A 27,248-nucleotide genomic window follows, 5' to 3' on the forward strand; every position below is an offset into this window, starting at 1 on the left:
CCAAGCAGGAAAAGCTGAGGCAGGAGGATAGCCCATGACCAGAGAGACTTGCTTCTGCGTGGGTCGTCCTTGTCAGCGGAATGGACAGCACTTGCTGCTGATATGCTGGAGTGATTTTTCAGGCCTGGGTTCTGTATGGTCTGTGTCTTGATAACTGATTAATTAGTGTCCCTGGTTTTTCTCCTCCTCTGGCCCTTGTCATGGACCTTCTATCAGATTTCTCAATGTTTTGAAAAAGCGCCAAGTATTTGAATTTTTATACTTCACTCTGCGTTTTCTGTTTTATTTCTGCTTGGAGTTTTATTATGTTCTCCTGATGTAGCTGTGACCAGGATTTCTGAATTTATTTGAGCAAATGTGTTCAATATCTATTTGTTTGGTTCGGTTGTTTGTTTGTTTTGTCTCTGACTCAATCCTGAATGATAGAACTGTTCTAAAATTATGACCTCATCTTCAAACCATCTTGGTCTGCATATTTTCTGAGTATCTACTGTTTTTAATTTGTATTATTTTCTGTGTGTGTTTTTATTACATATTCTTCCTTAGTTTGTGATATTTTTTTGAATATTATGCTTTTACATTTTTAAATGTTTGAGAAGTTTCAGTGTAAGCTTCCAGCTTTAACTTTTAGCTGCATTGTTTAGTTGCATGAGCAATCCGATCATTTACTTCCTGGTCGCCAGTTTCATGGGGTCACTGGTCCCACTCTATGGCTGCTCTTGAACAGACCCTAATAAAAAGAGAAGGGCCCATTGGGCAAGCTAGGTTACAAAGAGGTCACATCCTAAGATGAAGATGAAAGGATTATTACGATTTGTAAGGATTGTATGCTGAAATGTTAGCATTTGAAAAGGTTAAACTGACTCTAAATCTGCCTCCTCCTCCTGACCCATACTAACTGATACAAGTGGGTCACTAAACTGGCCATTTTAAACATAAAATTTGTAGTAGGTGTGGTAATTCAGGTCGGAGTTCTAGCGCTTTCAAGGTAAAGGCTCACAGTTCAAGGTCAGTCTGTTATGTTCATGGGCTCTGGGAGAAATCTTGCCTCAAAGGAGTTAGACAAAGTGAAAGAGAACACCCATTGAGACAGGCGTGCAAAGTGTACCTGGATGCAAAACACACACACACACACACACACACACACACACACACACACACACACGCATGCACGCACATGAACATGTACAGGCACAGGCACACATGCATGCACGCAAAAATGCATGCATGGAAAGAGAGAGGGAGACAGGGAAGTAGGGGGGGAGAGAGAGAGAGAGAGAGAGAGAGAGAGAGAGAGAGAGAGAGAGAGAACAGAAAAATATTGATTAGTCATAATTACCTATGAGTTTGTAAAAGTATTTGTCTTATAGGAAACATTTCTGTGAGTTTAAACTTAAATTTGCTTTAATAGGACCATTGTCTCAAGAGCTGCAGTGCCCACTCATACATACAGAAGAACTGGCTGGGCTCCATCAGCTTCCCTTTCTCAGCCCTTCTGCAACAGCCTGAGGTAACAGAAACATTCTTTGTTAATATTACCCCAAGATTTGTCTCTGTCTAACAAAAGTACTTTCTGGAGTTTTTAAGTCAGATTCCATTACTACCAGGTCAGAAGGTTATTAACCATTACCAAGTACTGTGGGGCGGGAGAGGGCTTGCAAGGCATGGCCATCTCTAGGCAATACCCATAAACTTATTTCTTGCGTTTTTAAAGTGTTTACAAAGACAGAATAAAATAGCTAGTTCTAAGCCTTAAAGCAAAGTTTGTATTTGCACGAAGGCCTTTGCAAGGCCAGATCCAGGTACCAAGAACTTCATTCTTGCAGCCTTGCTTATCAGATATGTCTGGTTGATGATGAGACTGGACTCTGAAAGAACCTGGGGGCGGGGCTCACCTGTTGGATTCCACAGCAGCAAGCAGCCTGCATGACCAGCAAGTATGGAACTCTAGTCTACGCTCCACATTAGGTGTAGCTTCTTATGGAAAGATCTTATTGAAAGCAGGGTGCCCGAAATTCCAGAAGCTATGCCAAACCCTGAGGATTTGAAGATTCAGAAGTGAATTTCATTTTCATGCAGTGTGAAATGCTATAGTGTCTCCCTGTTGGTTTGGGATGGGTTCTCTGAGGGTACAGAGCAGCAGGACCTTGCTGTGCCTCGGCTGCTAGGGCAATGGAGGCTTAGAGAGTTTGGTGGTAGGCAAGAGAAGACTGTTTCTGTGACTTATTTTTCCCCTACTTGTTTGACTCTTTGAAGTAAGTGTTTTAATGAGTTTCACAAGCACTCGTTTGAGTAAAAACGAATCATTTATTAGGACCTGATTAGAGCAAGTACAACAGAAAAACCAACCATGGCTGTGTAAGTCAGGGGTCTACTTACCTCTCCAGGAAAGAAATTCAGACGATGCCAGGGGCCAGCTGCTCAAGGCTATCATCATGTACCCAGGTTATCTTTATCCTTCTGCTGTCCTCTTTCTCCTCAGAGTTACAAACTGTCCACTACAACTCCAGCTTCTTAGCTGTGCATGACAGGAGGCAGGGAGAAACAAGACAGCCAGTCCCCATGTCAGGGAAGAAGTTCTCCAGCCATTCAGACTTCTGCTTGCATTTTATTTATGTGACTACAGCCCTTCTGTCATGGTACCAACTGAAGCTGTTGCCATTTTGTTTTTTTTTTAAAAAAACGAGATCATAGATGGTAGTTGGAAGATAGAAAGATGTATGGACAATCGAATGAGGCCATGATATGACAAAACACATTACTGATAAAGAGATGCAAGTGGTCAGAGGTACAGGGCTTGCTATACTTGCAGATCTCTGCAGACATCTGTCTGCCTCAGGCCAGTCTGTATGACGGACAGCTAGTTCCGAAGTGTGGGTCTCAAAGATGGCAGAGCTAGGATTATAATACTGGCTCCACTACTCATTAGTTCTCTGATCTTTCACAAGATGCATCAGCTCTCTGAACCTCAACTTCAATACTTTAAATAAAGGTAAAGGCGGTAGCTGCCTCGCTGAGTGGAACACGCTGTCCTAGCATTTGTCACACTGGGAACTGCTGTATATACAGTGTAAGGGTCTTGCCCACAGTCAGGGCTCCTGACCGTTAGCTGCCTGTGTCACTGATTCACCCCCACCCCGTGCCTCTAACTTTCTCACTGACATTCACGATCCCTGCTTCCACAACTGTACTCAGGGCTATGGGCTTTGCCCATACATCTCCCCACAACCCCCACTCCAGACTCAAATGCAAAAGATGACATGAGCATCTTCGTTGAGCCTAAATTAGATTTTCTCGTTTTATGGTTTATTTTATTTGGGGTTCTACATATGTGTGGCTATGTACCCTTGAGTCCAGATGAGAGCATTAAATCCCCTGGAGCTAGAGTCGCAGGCTACTGGGAGCCTACCCAATGTGTGCACTGAGAGACACCCTCGGGTCCTCAGCAAGAGCAGCACGCACTCTTAACTACTGAGTTATCCCTCCAGCCCCTTAAATTAGATTTCCTGAGAGCTCTCATCACTGTGCTGTGGTAACTGGCTTCCTTGGTTCACCCTTTTCTTACTTTTGCTCTCTTCGAGAAATACCTATTGATCAGGGATCCAAGGTGTCAGGAGTGTCCCTTGATTGCCCCAGAGAGCCTGGTCATTCTCCGGTAGGAGCCCATGTCCATGTGTAAGCCGAGGGTCTCCTAAGCAGAAGACTGGTCTGGGATATAAGTTTAGCTGATTCTCATCCTGTGTTCTTTCAGATTAGCGGGACATTTCAAGTGAACATCCCACCCATTTTGCTGGGGTACACCTGGAGTAACACTTATGTCTCTCCTAGAGAAGACTGCAGTGGACAGAACCCCAAAGAATGTACCTTCCTAAACATTTTTGCTACGATTGAACCTCAGATATCATACGTCATGTACAACCCCAAAGTAGATGAGGTAGGTCTCACGCTGACACGGATCATCAAAAAGTGTAGACAGTTCGAAAGACCGGTAGAAAATTCAAATTTATCAGAAGTAAATATTGTCTTTTCCCTTATTTTGTAAGTGGGGAGGCATAGTGTTGACATGTCTTAAATCTGGTTCTAGTTTTCAGATCAAATAGACATTTTACAGCGAGCACAGACTTTTACCAGGAACTGTAAGGCCATGTTTCCCAGTCGGAGAGTCATGGCGACTGTTTTCAATGGTGAAGGGATGCAAATCTTAGTCACAAGATATATCAAGGCATTGAATCCACCTCAGCAACTTCTGGATATATTTCTTCACGACTCAAATGCAACACTTGTGAGTGACAATTTTTCATTCAGTTATTGGTTTTGGGAGTTTCATCGAGATTATGGAGAACCTATGAAGAGTCAAGAGTATCGTGTGTGTGTGTGTGTGTGTGTGTCTGTGTGTGTGTGTGTGTGTGTGTGTGTGTGTGTATGTTTCTCTCTGTGTAGTCCTGGCTGTCGTGGAACCTGCTATGTAGACCAGGCTAGCCTCAAACTCACAGAGATCTGCCTGCCTCTACCTCCTGAGTTCTGTGACTGAAGACACACACCCTTACCACTGGGCTCAACTGTACCTTTTATTTGGGGATTGAACTAGGTGATTGGCTGTCCTCAGACAATTTATGTTATTTGCGAGTTATAACGCTCTCTTAACAGGACTCTTTGACCTAAAAAATCAAAACCCAAATTCGGGTAGATTCCTTCTTACTGCACTCTGCTTTTCTGTTATGTTTTTTTCCTACCTGTTGGTCTTAAGGCCTACTGTCCTGGAGCTAAGGGTATTCCAGGCACTTGTACACAGTGGGGCACAGGACTTAACTGCATGAAGTCATGAGTGCAAAATGTTGTGGCTGTTCATAACGGGTATCCGTTATACATCACTTTGAATGTCAAAGAATTTCTTGTGTCGTGTCTTTCTCCTTTCTGTCTGGCCTCTGCTTCTCAGTCTGCCACACTCCGGTGGGGAGGGAGCATCCTCAGTGTAACTTGTGTTCAAGGAAGCAGGTCACACCCCTCTCCATTTCTGGCTGCAGCAGCCCGTGTAAGTTTATAAGAGGAAGATGATGAACCAAAAGCAAGTCAAATATTCATTGCTTCTCACCTTTAAAAAACACTGAGCAGTTATAAAGTACACATTTAATATTGACGCAGTGTTGTAGTATTTTAAAATTGTATGATTTATTACAATAAAACATAATGCCAGACAAGTGTTCTCTGGGTCAGGCTGTTTGGGCCTGATCCCCGGAGGCTCACATAGCATATTACCTTTGTGACTCTGAGAAACTTTATCCCTCTGAGCTCATTCGTTCTGTCCCCTGAGAGGCCGGTAGTGTGCTCTGCAGCAGATGCTGCCTATAGAGTGCTGTGCTGGACAATGACCATGTGCAGTGAATGTCAGTTAATATTATTCCAGGACCTCATCGCCCGGTTTGTATCTCTGATTCCTTTTGCGGCAGAGACACTGGATGAAAACGATGGTGCTGACATATGGATGACATCTGAGGTAACAGACAACATTTTATAGTTAAAATGTGTACTATTTCTCACTTGTCTTTCCTCTTAAGGTAGCACTTCTTAAGTAGTCTTCTGCCAGGTGAAATAGTAGAATATAACAGGGCCCCAGACCGTAGTAGGCCCCGAGACCCTAGCACCACTGACTCCATGATGGAAATACCATTCAGGCTGTGAAACTCAGCACATAGCGCCACCTGCCAAAACAAAAACAAAAAAGGCCTAATCCATCAAAGTCCATAGTTCTGAGAAAGTCTCTAAACCTACTAGCCTTGCCTTTCGGCTTTTGTAGTTCCGATTCTGGCTAACTATTCTCCTTAACTGAAGTATATCAACCCAGAATATGGTTTCTGTGCTTAAAAGTTCTTCCTGAAAAAGGTTCAGGGCTACACTGGGATGGCAAGCATCCAGTGTAGTAGCCAGCCAGCTTATAAAGGCTTTCCATCAGCTTAAACCCATGTCCTAGCAGTCTTCTCTGGTGGATACCTCACGACAGAAAGTATTTGATAATTTGTGTATACTTGCCTGCTCCATAATCATTTATGAAAATAAGTCATTAAGGTGATTTTCCATTCAAAAGTCAAAGTAATTCCTCATGAATATTTCTGCTCTGTGGGACTGTCAGCAGTGCAGTATTAGGCTCTCTCCGAACCCTGTCATCTAGGGTCAGACGCAGCCAGGGCACACTGGTGTGGCTGTACCTCTTGCTATGTTCTCAGAAGATGTCTATTGAATGAACAGCTGGTACCGGGAACTCACCGGCTTCCTCATCCCACCCCATCGCCCTGGCTGTCCCTCTTCCTCTCTAGGGCTCTCATGAACCAGAGAGCATGTCTCTCATCTGCATGTTATCACTGCTACCCAACAGCAGGCTGCTACTGTATTCCAGTGGGCACAGAAAGAAACTGCTGACGTGACCAGCCGCTCCAGGACCTGGTTAGGGGCTGGAGAGGACAGACAGACCCACCTGACGGAGCCCAGGGCAGAGAGAAGAAGAAGACTGAATGTGGCCAGCAGACTTGTCATGGCCAAGACTATCTGTGGGAGAGGGAGAATAGCAACTGCTAGAGAGAGAAAACAGTGAAATAGAGAGAGTTAGAGGGAATAAGAGGCAAAGAGAAAGAGTTAAGTGGGCAGCAAGAGCTAGAGAGAGAAAGTGTGTGACAAAGAGAGTAGTGGGAATAGCGGGATATAGGAAGGGCAAATGGCTGTGGGGAGGGAAGTCCATGAGCTAGAGGGAGAGTAGAGGAGGAGGTGAGGAGGCCTAGGATGCAGGCATGGACTTTGAAATGGGTAATAGGCGCTTGTGATACTGAGGGAACCCAGAGGCCATCATGGACTTTGATATCCTGATAGGCGCCAGAGGTAGCCATGTGTCCCTTCTGCTAGAAGTGAGGAAAATGACTCCTCCTGGTAGAAGGGAACCAGTTCCATAAGTTCCTGAGAAATTCTGGCTTTCATTTAAGTGCCAGAAATCTTATAGTACAGTGTAAGCTCATTTCTGGGTATTTGGACAGCCTGAGAGACCTAACAGCTACCATTTGAACATGGAGGCCCAATGCTGTTAATAGATAGTCAGAATTTTTTCAGCAGAAGCCAGAAATCTAAAGTTTTACACAAAAGTTTTCTTAAAAACAAACAACTCTAGAGCTGAGGCTGGGAATAATGACGCACGCCTTAATCCAGCACTCAGGAAACAGAGGCAGGCAAACATCTCTGGGTTTGAAGCCAGCTTGGTCTACAAAGTGAATTCTAGGACAGGTTTTCAAAACAACAACAACAAAACAAAACACACAAACAAAAAGTTTCTAAGGGCCAAACAAAACGTACTTGCATTGCCGAGGTCATAGGCCACCAGGCTGCCCTTTCTGCTGTACCCATTCCTATTTGTCACACACCCTTACTCCGTGTCCCGTGTTTGATCTCTTACCTGTAGCTCATCTGTCTAGCACTTTAGGGTAAGGCGTTTTTCTATTGTGCGTCCTGACTGGGCGTCATTTAACTTATACCTCTTCCTTCCTTTGAGTCATATTCTGACTCTGGCACAAGACTTTGAGTCTGGTACAAAACAGACTGTGCCTCCAAGGCCCAAAATATTACTCCCCACCCTCACCCCCTGAATCCTGTGTGATTCCTTAGCAGATACGCTCCCTTGAACACTCAGGGTGGTATATTCGTCTTGAACAAAGTGTCTCATTTTGGATATAAATTGTATGGCCACTCTATGTAATATTCATATCAACTGTCCCTTTATCAGAGTGGCCTGGTGCTCCAAGTTAATATTCTCTTCTTCTTACAGCTTATCAAAGCCACAGCTTTCTGCTTGGCTTTTATATTAACAGCCTGATAACGTAAGGCAAGGACTGCAGGGAGTGTAAGGCTCTATACTGGACTCCACGTTCTCTTTCCTCTCTCCTCTTCTCCCCCTCCTTTTAGAACACATTGGGTTATTCTTGTCCCTTTTTTTGCCCAGTGCTGCATTAGTTTGGCTATTGGAAGCAAAGAAGAACACGCCATACTTCTCTGTAATTTCTTTCTGTACTTTGGGAAGAAGGCATTGGTGATCCTGGGAACCTCAGTACTAGAAGTAAGTGCTGGGAAAGTGTGAGCTTCACGGGCAAGCATTTGTGACGTGGAGGCAATGCTGGTGCACCAACATCTCTGCAGTACAAAGAAGAGATTTTTACTTTTCTTCTTGTCAAGTGGTGCTGCTTGACATGGGCTCTGGGAATATTAAATCACCTCACACCACAACAGCTGTGCTTGGTGAATGTGCAGTGAATGAGGTCAGGGGGGTTACGCAGCATCCCGTGCATGGCACTGTGGCCTTTCTTATCCACCGCCACCATCCAGTTTCAGAAACTGCATTAAAAGGCTTGAACAGGGGTTGGGGATTTAGCTCAGTGGTAGAGCGCTTGCCTAGGAAGCGCAAGGCCCTGGGTTCGGTCCCCAGCTCCGAGAAAAAAAAAAAAAGGCTTGAACAAACACTCTAATGGTGTCTTCCTGAAGTCTTCCAGGCTTCAACACTTTACATTATACTTCTGAATGTATCCCTTTCTGCTTCTAACCTGACATGGATGCCTGGTCGTGTATCAGCATTTCCAGTCTTGCAGCTCCTCCTCCTCCTCCTCTTCTTCCTCTTCCTCCTCCTCTTCTTCCTCCTCTTTCTTCCTCTTCTCCTTCTTCCTTCTCCTTTTCTCCTCCTTTTCTCCTCCTTTTCTCCTTCCTCTTCTTCCTCTTTTTCCTCTTCTTCCTCCTCCTCCTCATCCTCATCCTCCTCTTCCTTCTTCTCTTCTTCCTCTTCCTCCTCCTCTTCCTCCTCTTTCTTCCTCCTCTTTCTTCCTCTTCTCCTTCTTCCTTCTCCTTTTCTCCTCCTTTTCTCCTTCCTCTCCTTCCTCTTCTTCCTCTTCTTCCTCCTCCTCCTTGTCATTGTTGTCTTCTTCTCCTCCTCCTCCTCTCCCTCCTTCTCCTCTTCTGCCTCCTTTTTCTCCTTTCTTTTTCTTCTTCTTTACTATCACATGACTTATTTCCCAAGATCCCTTGCCATAGCTTATTACTTGTCAAATTTGTTAATGTCCCCCTTGATCCACTGCTCAGGTTGTAAGTACCAGTAGGTGGCACTACTAAGATCTCAATAAATAGCTGTTATTTGATCCAGACAGGAACTCCATAGCAGGCAGGTTTCACCTCAGTTGGTGGTTGGGGTGAAAGGAGAGGCACAGTAATAAAAAGCAAGCGCTTTGGGCCAGAGATGTTGAAACACAGGACAGGGATGTCAAGCTGGGCAGAGCAGTGCTAAGACTGGCTTGGGTTAAAGCCAGCAGCTTCACTCAGGTGTGGGCTTGGCTTTATTTGCTTCTCCATCCTGTTAACCTCTGCCTGAAAGCGAATGCTGTTTCTCACTGTCACGTTAGCCCTTAAACTCCAATTCCTCATTAAAGAGTGTGCGTAATAAACTTCCCCACCTTCAGAACTGAGAGTAAATCAAAAGGAGAAAATCAGTGTGAATCTTAGCATAACCAATAAATGTTAAATATTGTTATCATTACTTGAATTATTTATTTTTCCACTAAGAAAGCCTTGATACAATGAGAAGATACATGTAGAGCAAAATAATCACTATTTTAAAAAAACCTTTAAAAATTGTATGTATTATTCAGGAGTCACATGCCACAGCACCACACATGGTGGTCATAGGAAAACTCGAGTGCCTTCTGCTGCTGCCTGGGCAGGTTCCTGTGGCTAGGCCAGCGGGCTTTTACCAGCTGAGCCATCTCACTGACTCCATAGCTAATACTTCCTATCTTTTCTAAATAAACATTATTGTCATTATTAGTGCGTACGTGTATGGGTGGTGAGGAGACGCCAAGGCGCACATGAGGAGTCAGAGGACAACTCTGGAGTTTTCCTTGCAGCTTTTCATAGGTCCCCAGGACGGAGCTCAGGTTACTAAAGAGCCTACAAGGGCAAGTGTCTCTGGCCACTAAGATGCTCCCAGTCCTGGGCTTCTTACCCACCAGGCTGCCTTCCTGTATACTTAACCTTCTAGTTCCAAGTCTTTCTGCCAGTTTTAATTTAGTGGATTTTAAACTCCTGTAATGATTCCCTCTGAGCCTTAGGACTGTTTGTTAGAAAGTCGTTATAGCATATTGATTTTGTTAGAGTAACATTTTATTGCCACCAGTGCTCCCTATAGAACCTCTAACGGTGGCACCAGATCACAGATTCTCTTACTTAAGTCATCATTCTACCTGGGTCTGAGGATTTCTGAAACTTTCTTGACTTTGATTTTATTGTTGTTGGGGTTTTGTTTGTTTGAGGTTTTTTTTTTTTGTTTGTTTGTTTGTTTTTGCTGTTAAGTTGTTTTTCTTCTTTAAAAGAGTCTTTTAAACCCAAAGAAAACTTTATAACTCAGAGTGATTATTAATTTCTACATATAGAAGGGAGTCAACAAATACACTGTATGATGAACCTTTTTGCTTATGCAGGGCCATGTGGCTTATGTATTAACTCAAGAGACTGGCGAGTGTTTGCTTTGGAATCCATCGACGGGGCAATGTTATAAGCAGTTCGACCCATTTTGCCCTTTGCAAAGTGTAGATTGTTTGTTCAACGATAAAAATGTAAGTATGTGAATTAAAAAACCTTGAGTTATTTCTTGGTGTCATCCTGAGCACACATTAGAGTCTCCCAAGACCTTTGAAGTCATGGTACACAGTAGTCTGTGGGGTCAGGGATTAGCCCAGCTTTTACCCTTAGAGCCAGTCTGTAGCACTTCTAATGTTTGCACCACCAAGCTAATGCTACCCTTCCAAAGCCCTGGAATCTGCTCCTCCCGCAGATCCCCTTGGCTCCAGCCACTTAAATTAACCCCAAGCCTGTAAGCTTTTGCATCATCCTTCCCTGGTGCCGGTCATGCGTTCCTGGGGGGCTCACAGTGTCCTTTTGTTAATGTTTTCATAGGTCTGGTTTAATATTCAACAAAATAATACACCAATGGCTGTACATTTTGACTGTTCAAAAGAAAGCTTCTGGAAACAGCTGCTTCCAAAAAACTTCCAATGGACCAAAGCCCAGAGTGTACAGGTAAACACTCCTCCAGGCGTATCTGCGTGAGTGTTACCATTGCTTCTGGTCTTTGTTAGTTGCGACAGCCCAATTGTTGAATTACTCAGCAATGCTCACCCAAGATGAATCTTCTCTGCCATCAAGCTTGTTTGGGCTCCGTTGATGCCTTTCCTGTACCTGCAGGAAAAAAAAGTCATTTGAGAAAAAGAATGTCATCTCAAATGCTATATTTAGGTCTTACCACCTTTCCCATCAGAAATACGTTCAAGATGGCTTATAAAGTTCTCGCGCGTGGTAATGATCCAGTATAAAAAATTATAAATAAATGTGCTTCTCTGGACAGTGATGATCTTGCAGGATGAAGACAGGACAGAAACAGTACCAGTTGCTGGGGGTAAAGCAAAGATGGCGGCAGGGTCTAAAACCACGTCAGCAAGTGAAGGAGCTAGAATAGGCATCCCCTCTGCTCCTTCTGTGATGGAGCTCGATTCATTTACCTTTGAAATAGGACAGGAGGGGAAAGGCCTGGTGTGCGGGAGTCAGGAGACCAGCTTGACCCAGGATCGAAATGTCACGGCTGAGCAGGTCCGTGCTGCCATCAGTAGAACTTTCTGGATTGAGGGCCACAGGGTGGCAGAGTGAAAGCAATACAGAGTCCACAAACTAGGAGCCAAGAGAAAGGGGAAGAGGGTGGGGAGGAGGAAAGAAAGAGGGAAAAAGAACAATAGGCAAAAAAAAAAACTGTGCATTGAAGCAGAAATTCAAATGTTCAGCCTCACATAAAACTGGAGAAATAGGGCTGGAGAGATGGCTCAGTGGTTAAGAGCACCGACTGCTCTTCCCAAGGTCCTGAGTTCAAATCCCAGCAACCACATGGTGGCTCACAACCATCTGAAATGAGTCTGATGCCCTCTTCTGGTGTGTCTGAAGATAGCGACAGTGTAATCATAATATATAATAAATAAATAAAATGTTTAAAAACTGGAGAAATAAAAGATGTGTAGTCAGACGACTGCTGACAAAAAGCAGAGAAGTGGTGGAGGTAGGAATTGCCTGATAGTATGATAGAGTTGAACTTGCTAAACTTGTGATCTATCAATTGAACCATCTAGCTGTGTGCCCTAGAGAATACACACAGGTTAGAAAACACAGTGGCCAGCAGGGAATCATTCGAAGTAGCAAGGAGTCGGAAACCATTCCCAATTAGGAAATTAGCCCGTGAGTTGTGAAATACCCATACAGCGAATCCTTCCGCAGCAGCGGAAAAATATTTGGACAAGCTTGCAGTAGCTCTCAATCTATATGTTATTGCCTTGGGATGGATGGGTGAATCTGCATATCAGTAGTTTTTTAAGCTCCCCAAAGTCCTGTTTCCAGACAAGGTTGAGAAGCACTGGCCGAGAGCTATGCATAGCAACAGGAATGGGTATAAAAAGTGTCATAGGAGGAAGAATAAAGAGGGTGTGAAATAATGCACAAAGTATGAAAACACTTAGTGCAGTTTGCAAACGACATTGTGTAACTATATGTGTATATACACGTATACATAGTCTTATATACAATAGATTTGTAAAAGCATTTGTAGGAATGCTAATACCAAATGCAGGTTGGAAGTTACCTGGAGGGTAGACTGGAGGGGGAGGGGGAGAGAGAAGTATGCCTGTCGGAATAAGGAGTGTAGTATACTTGTGCTGACTCTGAGGAAACACTTCCCAAAGACGTTACCTCAAGGATGCAGGCATCTTCTTAATCAGAGCTGATTCTTCTGGCCCAGCAGACCAGACACCACAGATTTTTCACACAAGCCTTTGCTTACATCTGGAAGGGACAAGTCAGACATTTCCCATCTGCGTTATTTGCAACACTCTTTTTCTTCATTTTTTTTTCTTGGATATTTTTTATTTACATTTTAAATGTTATTCCCTTTCCCAGTTCCCATCCGTAAACCCCCTATCCCATTCCCCCCTTCCCCTTCTTCTATGAGGGTGTTCCCCCCTCCCCAACCACCCACCCCTTCCAGCCTCCCTGCCCTGACATTGGCAGGACCAAGGGCTTCTCCTTCCATTGGTGCCCAACAAGGCCGTCCTCTTTGCAACACTCTTATCTTCTAAGCTCCTATGGAACAGCCAAGGAGCTCTTACCACCCATGGGCTTTCCTAGCCCAAAAGTTCCAAAGTCCTTCCATGATCCTCCCTAAAACAGCACGGTCAGGTCTGTCACAACAATACCCTACTATCCTGGTATCGGGCCGATACCAGCTTCTACCTTAGTCACTATTCTTTTGCTTTGAAGAGACACTATAACCAAGGCAAACATTATAAGAGAAAGCATCTAGCTGGGGGCTGGCTTACAGTTTCAGAGGCTCAGTCCATTATCATCGTGGCAGCCTGCAGGCACGCACTGGAGCAGAAGCTGTGAAATATACATACCTAGAGAGCTATCTTGTCTTTATTCATTTTTTTTTCAATCTAAAGTAAGGGCCGGGGCTATAGTCCAGTGGTAGAGCATTTGGCTATCATGCATGAGGCCCTGGGTTCAATCCTCAGTACTGCAAATAAATAGATAGTAAATAAAAATAGAAACAAACGAATAAAAACCTAAGCAGGTACAGAGAATGCAATGGTCACATACAGCTGAGCGGCCGAATGTCGGGTAGGTATCCACTCTGTCACGCTCTATGACTGTGTGTCTATTCGAGGCACCCACAACAGCAAAAGAAACGCATAGCCACAGGGGCCAACATCAAGAATACCAAGGTATGCAAGAGTTTCCCCCACCTTCAAAATCCCCCCTAACACTTTTAAGAAATAACTCCTGCCCACCAGTTCCTCATGCATTCTCCTAAACTTTCTCCATGCAGATCAGGCATATCTATGTATTTTTTTTATTTTTTATTAACTTGAGTATTTCTTATATACATTTCGAGTGTTATTCCCTTTCCCGGTTTCCGGGCAAACATCCCCCTGCCCCCTCCCCTTCCTTATGGGTGTTCCCCTCCCAAACCTCCCCCCATTGCCGCCCTCCCCCCATAGACTAGTTCACTGGGGGTTCAGTCTTAGCAGGACCCAGGGCTTCCCCTTCCACTGGTGCTCTTACTAGGATATTCATTGCTACCTATGGGGTCGGAGTCCAGGGTCAGTCCATGTATAGTCTTTAGGTAGTGGCTTAGTCCCTGGAAGCTCTGGTTGCTTGGCATTGTTGTACTTTTGGGGTCTCGAGCCCCTTCAAGCTCTTCCAGTTCTTTCTCTGATTCCTTCAACAGGGGACCTATTCTCAGTTCAGTGGTTTGCTGCTGGCATTCGCCTCTGTATTTGCTGTATTCTGGCTGTGTCTCTCAGGAGCGATCTACATCCGGCTCCTGTCGGTCTGCACTTCTTTGCTTCATCCATCTTGTCTAATTGGGTGGCTGTATATGTATGGGCCACATGTGGGGCAGGCTCTGAATGGGTGTTCCTTCAGTCTCTGTTTTAATCTTTGCCTCTCCCTTCCCTGCCAAGGGTATTCTTTTTCCTCATTTAAAGAAGGAGTGAAGCATTCACATTTTGATCATCCGTCTTGAGTTTCATTTGTTCTAGGGATCTAGGGTAATTCAAGCATTTGGGCTAATAGCGACTTATCAATGAGTGCATACCATGTATGTCTTTCTGTGATTGTGTTAGCTCACTCAGGATGATATTTTCCAGTTCCAACCATTTGCCTACGAATTTCATAAATTCGTTGTTTTTGATAGCTGAGTAATATTCCATTGTGTAGATGTACCACATTTTCTGTATCCATTACTCTGTTGAAGGGCATCTGGGTTCTTTCCAGCTTCTGGCTATTATAAATAAGGCTGCGATGAACATAGTGGAGCACGTGTCTCTTTTATATGTTGAGGCATCTTTTGGGTATATGCCCAAGAGAGGTATAGCTGGATCCTCAGGCAGTTCAATGTCCAATTTTCTGAGGAACCTCCAGACTGATTTCCAGAATGGTTTTACCAGTCTGCAATCCCACCAACAATGGAGGAGTGTTCCTCTTTCTCCACATCCTCGCCAGCATCTGCTGTCACCTGAGTTTTTGATCTTAGCCATTCTCACTGGTGTGAGGTGAAATCTCAGGGTTGTTTTGATTTGCATTTCCCTTATGACTAAAGATGTTGAACATTTCTTTAGGTGTTTCTCAGCCATTCGGCATTCCTCAGCTGTGAATTCTTTGTTTAGCTCTGAACCCCATTTTTTAATAGGGTTATTTGTTTCCCTGCGGTCTAACTTCTTGAGTTCTTTGTATATTTTGGATATAAGGCCTCTATCTGTTGTAGGATTGGTAAAGATCTTTTCCCAATCTGTTGGTTGCCGTTTTGTCCTAACCACAGTGTCCTTTGCCTTACAGAAGCTTTGCAGTTTTATGAGATCCCATTTGTCGATTCTTGATCTTAGAGCATAAGCCATTGGTGTTTTGTTCAGGAAATTTTTTCCAGTGCCTATGTGTTCCAGATGCTTCCCTAGTTTTTCTTCTATTAGTTTGAGTGTGTCTGGTTTGATGTGGAGGTCCTTGATCCACTTGGACTTAAGCTTTGTACAGGGTGATAAGCATGGATCGATCTGCATTCTTCTACATGTTGCCCTCCAGTTGAACCAGCACCATTTGCTGAAAATGCTATCTTTTTTCCATTGGATGGTTTTGGCTCCTTTGTCAAAAATCAAGTGACCATAGGTGTGTGGGTTCATTTCTGGGTCTTCAATTCTATTCCATTGGTCTATCTGTCTGTCTCTGTACCAATACCATGCAGTTTTTATCACTATTGCTCTGTAATACTGCTTGAGTTCAGGGATAGTGATTCCCCCTGAAGTCCTTTTATTGTTGAGGATAGCTTTAGCTATCCTGGGTTTTTTGTTATTCCAGATGAATTTGCAAATTGTTCTGTCTAACTCTTTGAAGAATTGGATTGGTATTTTGATGGGGATTGCATTGAATCTGTAGATCACTTTTGGTAAAATGGCCATTTTTACTATATTAATCCTGCCAATCCATGAGCATGGGAGATCTTTCCATCTTCTGAGGTCTTCTTCAATTTCTTTCCTCAGTGTCTTGAAGTTCTTATTGTACAGATCTTTTACTTGCTTGGTTAAAGTCACACCGAGGTACTTTATATTATTTGGGTCTATTATGAAGGGTGTCGTTTCCCTAATTTCTTTCTCGGCTTGTTTCTCTTTTGTATAGAGGAAGGCAACTGATTTATTTGAGTTAATTTTATACCCAGCCACTTTGCTGAAGTTGTTTATCAGCTTTAGTAGTTCTCTGGTGGAACTTTTGGGATCACTTAAATATACTATCATGTCATCTGCAAATAGTGATATTTTGACCTCTTCTTTTCCGATCTGTATCCCCTTGATCTCCTTTTGTTGTCTGATTGCTCTGGCTAGAACTTCAAGAACTATATTGAATAAGTAGGGAGAGAGTGGGCAGCCTTGTCTAGTCCCTGATTTTAGTGGGATTGCTTCAAGTTTCTCTCCATTTAGTTTAATGTTAGCAACTGGTTTGCTGTATATGGCTTTTACTATGTTTAGGTATGGGCCTTGAATTCCTATTCTTTCCAGGACTTTTATCATGAAGGGGTGTTGAATTTTGTCAAATGCTTTCTCAGCATCTAATGAAATGATCATGTGGTTTTGTTCTTTCAGTTTGTTTATATAATGGATCACGTTGATGGTTTTCCGTATATTAAACCATCCCTGCATGCCTGGGATGAAGCCTACTTGATCATGGTGGATGATTGTTTTGATGTGCTCTTGAATTCGGTTTGCCAGAATTTTATTGAGTATTTTTGCGTCGATATTCATAAGGGAAATTGGTCTGAAGTTCTCTTTCTTTGTTGTGTCTTTGTGTGGTTTAGGTATAAGAGTAATTGTGGCTTCGTAGAAGGAATTCGGTAGTGCTCCATCTGTTTCAATTTTGTGGAATAGTTTGGATAATATTGGTATGAGGTCTTCTATGAAGGTCTGATAGAATTCTGCACTAAACCCGTCTGGACCTGGGCTCTTTTTGGTTGGGAGACCTTTAATGACTGCTTCTATTTCCTTAGGAGTTATGGGGTTGTTTAACTGGTTTATCTGTTCCTGATTTAACTTCGATACCTGGTATCTGTCTAGCAAATTGTCCATTTCCTGAAGATTTTCAAATTTTGTTGAATATAGGTTTTTATAGTAAGATCTGATGATTTTTTGAATTTCCTCTGAATCTGTAGTTATGTCTCCCTTTTCATTTCTGATTTTGTTAATTTGGACGCACTCTCTGTGTCCTCTCGTTAGTCTGGCTAAGGGTTTATCTATCTTGTTGATTTTCTCAAAGAACCAACTTTTGGTTCTGTTGATTCTTTCTATGGTCCTTTTTGTTTCTACTTGGTTGATTTCAGCTCTGAGTTTGATTATTTCCTGCCTTCTACTCCTCCTGGGTGTATTTGCTTCTTTTTGTTCTAGAGCTTTTAGGTGTGCTGTCAAGCTGCTGACATATGCTCTTTCCTGTTTCTTTCTGCAGGCACTCAGCGCTATGAGTTTTCCTCTTAGCACAGCTTTCATTGTGTCCCATAAGTTTGGGTATGTTGTATCTTCATTTTCATTAAATTCTAAAAAGTTTTTAATTTCTTTCTTTATTTCTTCCTTGACCAGGTTATCATTGAGTAGAGCATTGTTCAATTTCCACGTATATGTGGGCATTCTCCCCTTATTGTTATTGAAGACCAGTTTTAGGCCGTGGTGGTCCGATAGCACGCATGGGATTATTTCTATCTTTCTGTACCTGTTGAGGCCCGTTTTTTGACCAATTATATGGTCAATTTTGGAGAAAGTACCATGAGGAGCTGAGAAGAAGGTATATCCTTTTGCTTTAGGATAGAATGTTCTATAAATATCCGTTAAGTCCATTTGGCTCATTACTTCTCTTAGTCTGTGGACATCACTGTTTAATTTCTGTTTCCATGATCTGTCCATTGATGAGAGTGGTGTGTTGAAATCTCCCACTATTATTGTGTGAGGTGCAATGTGAGTTTTGAGCTTTAGTAAGGTTTCTTTTACGTATGTAGGTGCCCTTGTATTTGGGGCATAGATATTTAGGATTGAGAGTTCATCTTGGTGGATTTTTCCTTTGATGAATATGAAGTGTCCTTCCTTATCTTTTTTGATGACTTTTAGTTGGAAATTGATTTTATTTGATATTAGAATGGCTACTCCAGCTTGCTTCTTCTGACCATTTGCTTGGAAAGTTGTTTTCCAGCCTTTCACTCTGAGGTAGTGTCTGTCTTTGTCTCTGAGGTGTGTTTCCTGTAGGCAGCAGAATGCAGGGTCCTCGTTGCGTATCCAGTTTGTTAATCTATGTCTTTTTATTGGGGAGTTGAGGTCATTGATATTGAGAGATATTAAGGAATAGTGATTATTGCTTCCCTTTATATTCATATTTGGATGTGAGGTTATGTTTGTGTGCTTTCATTCTCTTTGTTTTGTTGCCAAGACGATTAGTTTCTTGCTTCTTCTAGGGTATAGCTTGCCTCCTTATGTTGGGCTTTACCATTTATTATCCTTTGTAGTGCTGGATTTGTAGAAAGATATTGTGTAAATTTGGTTTTGTCATGGAATATCTTGGTTTCTCCATCAATGTTAATTGAGAGTTTTGCTGGATACAGTAACCTGGGCTGGCATTTGTGTTCTCTTAGGGTCTGTATGACATCAGTCCAGGATCTTCTGGCCTTCATAGTTTCTGGCGAGAAGTCTGGTGTGATTCTGATAGGTCTCCCTTTATATGTTACTTGACCTTTTTCCCTTACTGCTTTTAATATTCTTTCTTTATTTTGTGCGTTTGGTGTTTTGACAATTATGTGACGGGAGGTGTTTCTTTTCTGGTCCAATCTATTTGGAGTTCTGTAGGCTTCTTGTATGTCTATGGGTATCTCTTTTTTTAGGTTAGGGAAGTTTTCTTCTATGATTTTGTTGAAGATATTTACTGGTCCTTTGAGCTGGGAGTCTTCACTCTCTTCTATACCTATTATCCTTAGGATTGATCTTCTCATTGAGTCCTGGATTTCCTGTATGTTTTGGACCAGTAGCTTTTTCTGCTTTACATTATCTTTGACAGTTGAGTCAATGATTTCTATGGAATCTTCTGCTCCTGAGATTCTCTCTTCCATCTCTTGTATTCTGTTGGTGAAGCTTGTATCTACAGCTCCTTGTCTCTTCTTTTGGTTTTCTATATCCAGGGTTGTTTCCATGTGTTCTTTCTTGATTGCTTCTATTTCCATTTTTAATTCCTTCAACTGTTTGATTGTGTTTTCCTGGAATTCTTTCAGGGATTTTTGTGTCTCCTCTCTATGGGCTTCTACTTGTTTATTTATGTTTTCCTGGAATTCTTTCAGGGATTTTTGTGTCTCCTCTCTATGGGCTTCTACTTGTTTATTTATGTTTTCCTGGAATTCTTTCAGGGATTTTTGCGATTCTTTCAGGCATTTTTGCGATTCCTCTCTGTAGGCTTCTACTTGTTCTCTAAGGGAGTTCTTCATGTCTTTCTTGAAGTCCTCCAGCATCATGATCAAATATGATTTTGAAAATAGATCTTGCTTTTCTGGTGTGTTTGGATATTCCATGTTTGTTTTGATGGGAGAATTGGGCTCCGATGGTGCCATGTAGTCTTGGTTTCTGTTGCTTGGGTTCCTGCGCTTGCCTCTCGCCATCAGATTATCTCTAGTGTTACTTTGTTCTGCTATTTCTGACAGTGGCTAGACTGTCCTATAAGCCTGTGTGTCAGGAGTGCTGTAGACCTGTTTTCCTCTCTTTCAGTCAGTTATGGGGACGGAGTGTTCTGCTTTCGGGCGTGTAGTTTTTCCTCTCTACAGGTCTTCAGCTGTTCCTGTGGGCCTGTGTCTTGAGTTCACCAGGCAGCTTTCTTGCAGCAGAAAATTTGGTCTTACCTGTGGTCCCGAGGCTCAGGTTCGCTCGTGGGGTGCTGCCCACGGGCTCTCTGCAGCGGCAGCAACCAGGAAGACCTGTGCCGCCCCTTCCGGGAGCTTCAGTGCACCAGGGTTCCAGATGGTCTTTGGCTTTTTCCTCTGGCGTCCGAGATGTGTGTGCAGGGAGCAGTCTCTTCTGGTTTCCCAGGCTTGTCTGCCTCTCTGAAGGTTTAGTTAGCTCTCCCTCCCACGGGATTTGGGTGCAGAGAACTGTTTATCCGGTCTGTTTCTTTCAGGTTCCGGCGGTGTCTCAGGCAGGGGTCCTGCCGCTCCTGGGCCCTCCCCCACGGGAGCCCAGAGGCCTTATACAGTTTCCTCTTGGGCCAGGGATGTGGGCAGGGGTGGGCAGTGTTGGTGGTCTCCTCCGCTCTGCAGCCTCAGGAGTGCCCACCTGACCAGGCGGTTGGGTCTCTCTCTCACCGGGTCTGGGAGCAGAGAGCTGCTGCGGGCCGGGATCCGCGGGTCATATCTATGTATTTTTATATTTCCTGTTTGGAACGCCATTTTTACAAAAGGGAAACGTGCTTATCTTTCTTGCGAAACCACCTCTGCCGACCGACCATGCTTCCCTTGATCCTCCTCCGGCCTTGGCTACAACACTGCTGCCTCCTAGAGAGAGTCGTCTGTTTAGAGGTTTTAGCTCTGTTTCTGTTTTGTCTTGTTTTGGTCTGTTTAGTGTTTTCTTGTCCAGTCAGGTGGGGTTTAGTGGTTTCCTGTTGGTGTTGGTGTTAGAGGTCGTGCCATAAGGTAAAAGGCAAATCCCTATTCTTTGACCTTCCATTTTCAAGGAGGAAAAAGCCAACAACAAAATCCACAGCAGGAGCCATGGGGAGTGAGGAGAACTGCTGCAGAAGTCATGAATTCGGGGGTGGGGGGTGGAGATGGGGGGTGGGGGGTTTGGGGGAGCTCACAGCAGGAGAAGGGAGATGGGGGATGAATGAGCAGGACTTGCCTCTGTATTTAAAAATTGTTTTATCTACATTCCAAACATTGCCCTCCCCTTCCCAGTCCCACTTCCAAGAGTTCTTCACCCCTCCTCCCTTTTGTCTCTGAGAGGGTGCTCCCTCACCCCAGCCCCCAAGCACATCGCCCTTTCCTGTGGCACCAAGTCTCAACAGGATTAGGCACATCCTCTTCACTGAGGCCAGACAAGGCAGCTCTCTGCTCCATATGTGCCGGGACCCATGGACCAGCCCATGTATCTCATTGGTTTGTGGCTTAGTCTCTGGGAGCTCCCAAGAGGGTTCAGGTTAGTTGACACTGTTGGTCTTCCTATGGGGTTGCAATTCTCTTCAGCTCCTTCAATCCTTCCCCTGACTCTTCCATAGGGGTCCCCTACCTCAGTACAATGGTTGGTTGTAAGTATCTGCATCTGTCTCAGTCAGCTGCTGTTAGAGCCTCTCAGAGGACAGCCAAGCCAGGTTCCTGTCTACATGCACAACATGGTATCAGTAATAGTGTCAAGGTTTGGTGCCCTCCCGTGGGATGGATCCCATGTTGGGCCAATTACTGAATGTCCTTTCCTTCAATCTCTGCTCCATTTCTGTCCCTGTATTTCTTTGAGACAGGAATAATTCTGGGTCAAAAACGTGAAGGTAGGTTGGGGACCCCATCCTTCCACTGGTGGCCCTGTCTACCTATTGGAGGTGATTTCTTCAGGCCCCATCTCCCCACTCACTATTAGGCATTTTGGCTAAGGTCATTCCCGTTAGGTCTTGGGAGCCTCTCGTATCCCAGGTCTCTGGGACTTTTAGAGGTTCTCCCTGCCCCACCCCTACAGCTGCATATTTCCATTCATTCTCTTGGCCCTCTGGGCGTCTCTTCTGTCTCCCCCTGAACCTGATCGTTCTCCCCCTTTCCCCCCCTCCTTTCCTACCCAGATCCTTCCTTTCCTCTGCCTCCCATGATTAGTTTATTCCCCCTTCTAAGAGAGATCGAAGCATCCTCACTTGGGCCTTCCTTCTTGTTAAACTTCTTACGGTCTGTGCATTGGATCATGAATATTCTGTACTTTTTGGCTAATATCCACTCATTGATGAATACATACCATGTCCTAAAGAAAATGTGGTTTATTTACACAATGGAATACTATTCAGCTATTAAAAATGAGAACATCATGAATTTTGCAAAATGGATGGAACTAGAAAATATCCTGAGTGAGGTAACCCAGGTAACTTGCCTATTGAAATCCAGGGGAAAGAATGGCCTTTAGGAGATAGCTAGCAGCAAAATCTGCAGTGGCCAGGGATTGTCTCTCCAGAAGCTTCCAGAGTAGCTTGGTTGCTGCATGAGCAGAGATGGGTTGAAGGATGAGCAAAATTCTGGTAGGGACCTGAGCCTCAGGAAAGTCAGAAGCCAACACCATGATGGGAGGCTATAATCAAATGCAATTGCTGGACTTGTTTCTCTATTGACTTTTTATGGTGCTTGAAACTGAACCTAGAGCTTTGTGCATGCGAGGCAAGCACTAGCACTGAGCTGTACCTCTCTCCAGTCAGTCTCCTGACTTACCACATGCATCCCAGAATAAGCTCCTATCTGACCACTATTTTACATGATCAAGAATACATGTTTCATTGTGTAATACGAGCACACCCAGATGCAGGATTAACAGGGAACCTTTTTGAAGTTTTAAAGAACACAAATTCTTGCAAAGAAAGGTCCCTTCAGTGAAATCGAAAAGCTCACAAAACCCCTTGATAAACAGAATTTACCAAGTCAACATACTCAGGCCTCATTCTCAAACCTGAGGAATTCACTAATCCACAGGAATTGCCTCGTGGGTAGGTAGTGGTTGCTGGATCACAGACTCAGTCTCCCTGCTCTGTCTAGTTGTAGCTGCAGCCCCCTCAAGGTGTTTGGAGTTCAGACTTCTGTTTCTTGCTCTGCTCTGTCATGATCAATGGGCCTGAGTCCACTCCTTACTACAGTGGTGTCTATTCACAGCATGCACGAGAATCATTGGGGAACTGGTTAAAGCTGGCATCACTGGATCTCACCCTAGTTTCTGATTCAGTGGCCATGAAAGCAGAGTTGAGAATTTGTGTTTTTAACAAATCCTGGGGTTGATTGTAGGGTCACAGTTTGGGGACCTAGAGACCCGACAGGTTCTAGGGTTGTTCCCTTTTTACACAACTTTCTTCCCATTCTGGGAATCACCTGTTCCCATCCTTTCAGCTGCTTCTATTCCTTGGTTCAGAAACCCAAGGTAGAGACTGTTGAAAATCAGCCTCCCAATACTGGCCTTGTGACTCTTACAGGAACTGAGTAGGGTTAGGCTTACAGGAAATGTAAGTAGGTTAGGGTTACAGGAAATGAAGAAACATGAAGAACACTACTCCCTACTGTAGGATAGGGTGTATGGGGCGGAGTTTGGAGATGGGAGATGAAATGTGTGTGTTTAAGTACATACACAAATGCAGGTACACATGGACACAAAGAATTGGTTCCTGCCAGCTATAAGAAACCCAGACCCCATAGACCCAGAGAAGAATAGTTATAAACCGTGCCAGAAGAGTAACGGCATTGTCTGATGTCTACTGAACAGCCCATGAATGCTGGGCTTTTCGTGTACTGCTTCATTTTACAATGGCTCTAAGAATCCACTGCAGCAGCTATAACTATTTTTCCTGTCCTTACGATCAAAGCATCTGAGCTTCAGAACAAAGTTACGTCCTGTAACTTTGCCAAAGTCACCACAAGTGTAAGAGACCAGTGTGTGAGATCGTTTAGTGCTTTCAGTAAGTATGCCAGATACTGGCCTCAAAAAGAAATGAGAATAGCAAATGTGCTTTACCCATGAAAACTGTCTTTTACAACCCCTCCCCCATGCTAAGTAAGTAGTGTGGAAGTCAAAGGAAATGTGTGGCCTTTGTACTTGAGATTGCTTTTTCATGAGACTGGTTTGGGTCTGACCTTCCCAGCCCCAGGACTTCAGGGGTGAGTGGGATTTAAAGGTGGTCTCTAGACTTGCTCCTAACTTTCATCTGTCTGTATTTCAGCCTGAAGAAATAGTTTACTTGGATACCAATAAAAGCATGGTAGAAGATCTAAAGAGCAGGTGCTGTCTTCCCTCCCATCTCATGTCCAGCCACCTTCTAATCATCCAGCCCAGCCTCCCTAATTACTCACTAGACTCGAGGACAGAGGCAGGAAGAGAGAGATGACAATGGCTAGACCCACTGAACTACCAAGTCCTGGTGTCAGCATTGATAAATGGTCCCTCTACCAACTAAGGCAGCCCTCGCAAGGATAGCCTAAGTTAACTCTGGGCATCACTGGCCATGAAATAGCCTCAGTGTAGGTAGTTGATAAGCCCATGGTATGCAAGAGCCAACACTCTCTCGAAGGGTATGAAGGAATGACCATGGCCACGGTGGTGGGAAAACATACCCATTAGAGAGTAGAAGCACCCACAACACTGTCACGTCTGGATGTTCCCTGTTTCCCCATAAATTCATTGCCTCATGGAAAGCTTCAGTCAAGCCTCAAACAGGCCATGGACTGTAGTAGTCTTCACTCCTCCTCCTCATGTGTCAGCACTTTCTAGATCTGATTTCCTGCAGGGGCTCACACTCACACTGCAGTCTGGCATGTAACCCACTGTCAGTTAATCAAATCACTGTGGCCAAAATAATCCCGTCACTACCTTCTCTTGCGAGCATTGAGGCCTACTCCATCTACAACTATCACTATGCCCTTTTGTATTTAAAACCACTTTTAATATTATTATGTGTGTGGGTATTCACCTGCATGTAAGTTTGGGCACCACATGCATGTCTGATGCTCACAGAGGCCAAAAGAGGACATTGGATCCCCTGGAACTGGAGTTGCAGATGGTTGTGAGCCACCATGTGGCAGGTAGGAATCAGACCTGGGTCCTCTGGAAGAGCAGCCCATGCTCTTACCGGTCAAGCCATCTCTCCCCAGTCGTCATTTCCCAGTTCTTAAGAAAACAAGGAATAAACACAGTAGAGACAGGTTTCCCAACTGGTTTGCATTGGAGCTGCTTCCAGAACTACCTGAACTGTGTGTGTGTGTGTGTGTGTGTACACACACACATACATATGGGCTCTAAGGGCCTAGAGTCCACTCCCACCATTCTCAGAAGGTAAAGCACTCAGGTGCCAGACACCACTGAGATCCCCTGCACACTTCAGCTGACGTACTATGAACTCAGGAGTTGCACTGTAGACTCAGTCAAGAAGAGACTCTCAGCAGCTTCTCTGTGACAACCTGTAGACGCAACCCCACGAAGTCATCTCACTCACAGGATCCCACCATCCAACTTACAACCCTTCTCCCATTTCTCACCGTGGTGCCACCAGGCACTAGTACTGGGGGTGGTTCACACCGCTGCCCCTGGGGAACTACATTCCAGTGTGGGTGGGTGGCTGTGGGTGGAGTGGTTCCTTTTCTTCCAAGTCCACATCCTGAATTGACCGAACTAATGATGCCACTCATGCTAATACCCCAGACTAGACACCTGCATTTCTGTAAAGGCAAATTCCTGGAAACACTATGCCCTCTGTCAAATGAGCCTTGACCGCTGGTAACTGTCTCAGTCAGTAATCACATGACAGCACCTGCTTATACTTGGGTGTCTGGAAGAGATTCTCTTAGTAGCCCTGTTTCTGGCTATGCATGGAAGATTCTGCCTTCCTGAGCCAACAAGAACCCGTCTCTCCATATCCGATCGATCACTGTGAATCATAGTCGGCACCCCTCACTATAGGTGCCTGGTTTCCTCCTAAATCCCAGAAGTTTCTTTTCATTTGTGAAGTGACAAAGTTCTTGTGACACTGAGTGAGTAGAGTTTCAGTTTGTCACCACGTTATTTCTGCATTCTCACTGTAGGATAGAAAGAGCACTGAAATGTAAGATGATGGAATGGCGGCCTAAACACCCAACACGCTGGAATCGACAGTGCACTTCTGTTCTACGGCAAATCCTTCCTAAACTAGAGTTTTACACGGGAAGCTTTGCTTCGTTTGAAGACAGTGAGTTGGAAAGGCTGCTACAGTTTTATTGGGTTCGTATATGACCTAATGTGCAAATGACATTTGATTTTAACCTGTTTTTAACTGGCAAATAATAGCACTCTAAACTATTTCTGAAATGCCTGTTTTCTTGGTCACCAAAGACAAATGGTTTGGAAATCCAAAGATTGAGAACCTCCTGTTCCAGGAGGCTAGATGTCTCCCAGAACTCTCCTGAGACAAAGTAGGAAGCGATCTGTTAGGGGTTGAGTACTTCTGCTGTCAGGGAGGGTCTGCAGGTACCGTTCATTTGGAAGTAGGAGTGAAGATGTTAATTTTCTAAAGACATAAGTGAGATATAGTCAGATATAACCCAAGGTGTAAAGCTTGGAGCTTCTGTGTAAGAATATCTAACTAATAGAGCACAGTAGACAATACTTGGGTTGAGACTGAGCTCTTCAGCCTGGATCCTACTTACTTATGGACCAAAATGTTGTGCTGTAATGATCATCCCATGAATGGCATTTTCTTAGAACCAACTGTATGTTTCATGACACATAAATGATGATTTTTGAAAAGAGATGTCCACCATGCAACTGGGAAACTGAGAAATGATCTCGAATAATATGTTTGATTCTGTGTCATTGCTTCTGGGCAAGAGGAGTCCAGAAAACTTCAGTGACTTCCATGTGTCAATGACTTCCAGTTTCAAATGCATCAACCTCACCTTTTACCATCACCTGCGAATTGACATCTCCCTGGAGAGTGAAAAGACATCTCAAATTCATCAGGTCCATAAACAAGCAAGGCAGTCATTTGTTAGACTCTTCCCTTTCCTTACTGTCTAGTACCAGCATCCCTTCATCACCTCAGCCGCTCTCTATTAACTGCTCCACCGGGTTCTTAGATTCTCCCCTCCCCCCTCCCCCCTCCAGGAAGCAGATGTCTCCCAGGAGAACTTCCTATGAGAAAGAATGACCTCTGTTAGCTGTTGAGTATTTCAGCTGCCAGGGAGGGGTCTGAGGTACCAACCATTCAGGAATAAGAAGGAAGTTGTTCCTATTTTGTTGTTGTTTTTAATAGAATTTGGAATTAGACGAATTAAATATAGTTAAATAGAAGTCAAGGCTTGAAGCTTGGAGTTTCTGTGTAAAAATACCAGACTAATAGGTATTGACTTATTGACAGGTCAAGATCAGATCAAGATTGAAGCCTGTAGTCAGGTC

General features: G+C 44.0%; 1 protein-coding gene across 12 annotated transcripts in view; it reads left to right on the forward strand.

Annotated features, from left to right (window-relative positions):
• Cc2d2b (coiled-coil and C2 domain containing 2B) overlaps positions 1-27,248 on the forward strand; it is a 99,524-nt gene that overhangs the window by 67,495 nt on the left and 4,781 nt on the right. For 7 of the 12 annotated variants that reach the window (XM_063280394.1, XM_017590370.3, XM_017590372.3 and 4 more), the window contains 9 exons: positions 1,412-1,510; positions 3,752-3,934; positions 4,085-4,282; positions 5,405-5,494; positions 7,976-8,089; positions 10,491-10,625; positions 10,966-11,088; positions 24,046-24,104; positions 25,901-26,075. In XM_063280394.1, coding sequence (XP_063136464.1) covers positions 1,412-1,510; positions 3,752-3,934; positions 4,085-4,282; positions 5,405-5,494; positions 7,976-8,089; positions 10,491-10,625; positions 10,966-11,088; positions 24,046-24,104; positions 25,901-26,075 — 1,176 coding nt within the window. Of the gene's footprint in view, positions 1-1,411; positions 1,511-3,751; positions 3,935-4,084; positions 4,283-5,404; positions 5,495-7,975; positions 8,090-10,490; positions 10,626-10,965; positions 11,089-24,045; positions 24,105-25,900; positions 26,076-27,248 lie in introns of those variants that run through there. The other 5 variants (XM_039095254.2, XM_039095252.2, XM_039095256.2 and 2 more) reach the window with 5 other exon arrangements.

Source organism: Rattus norvegicus, chromosome 1, assembly GCF_036323735.1.
Source record: "Rattus norvegicus strain BN/NHsdMcwi chromosome 1, GRCr8, whole genome shotgun sequence".
Taxonomy (NCBI): domain Eukaryota; kingdom Metazoa; phylum Chordata; class Mammalia; order Rodentia; family Muridae; genus Rattus; species Rattus norvegicus.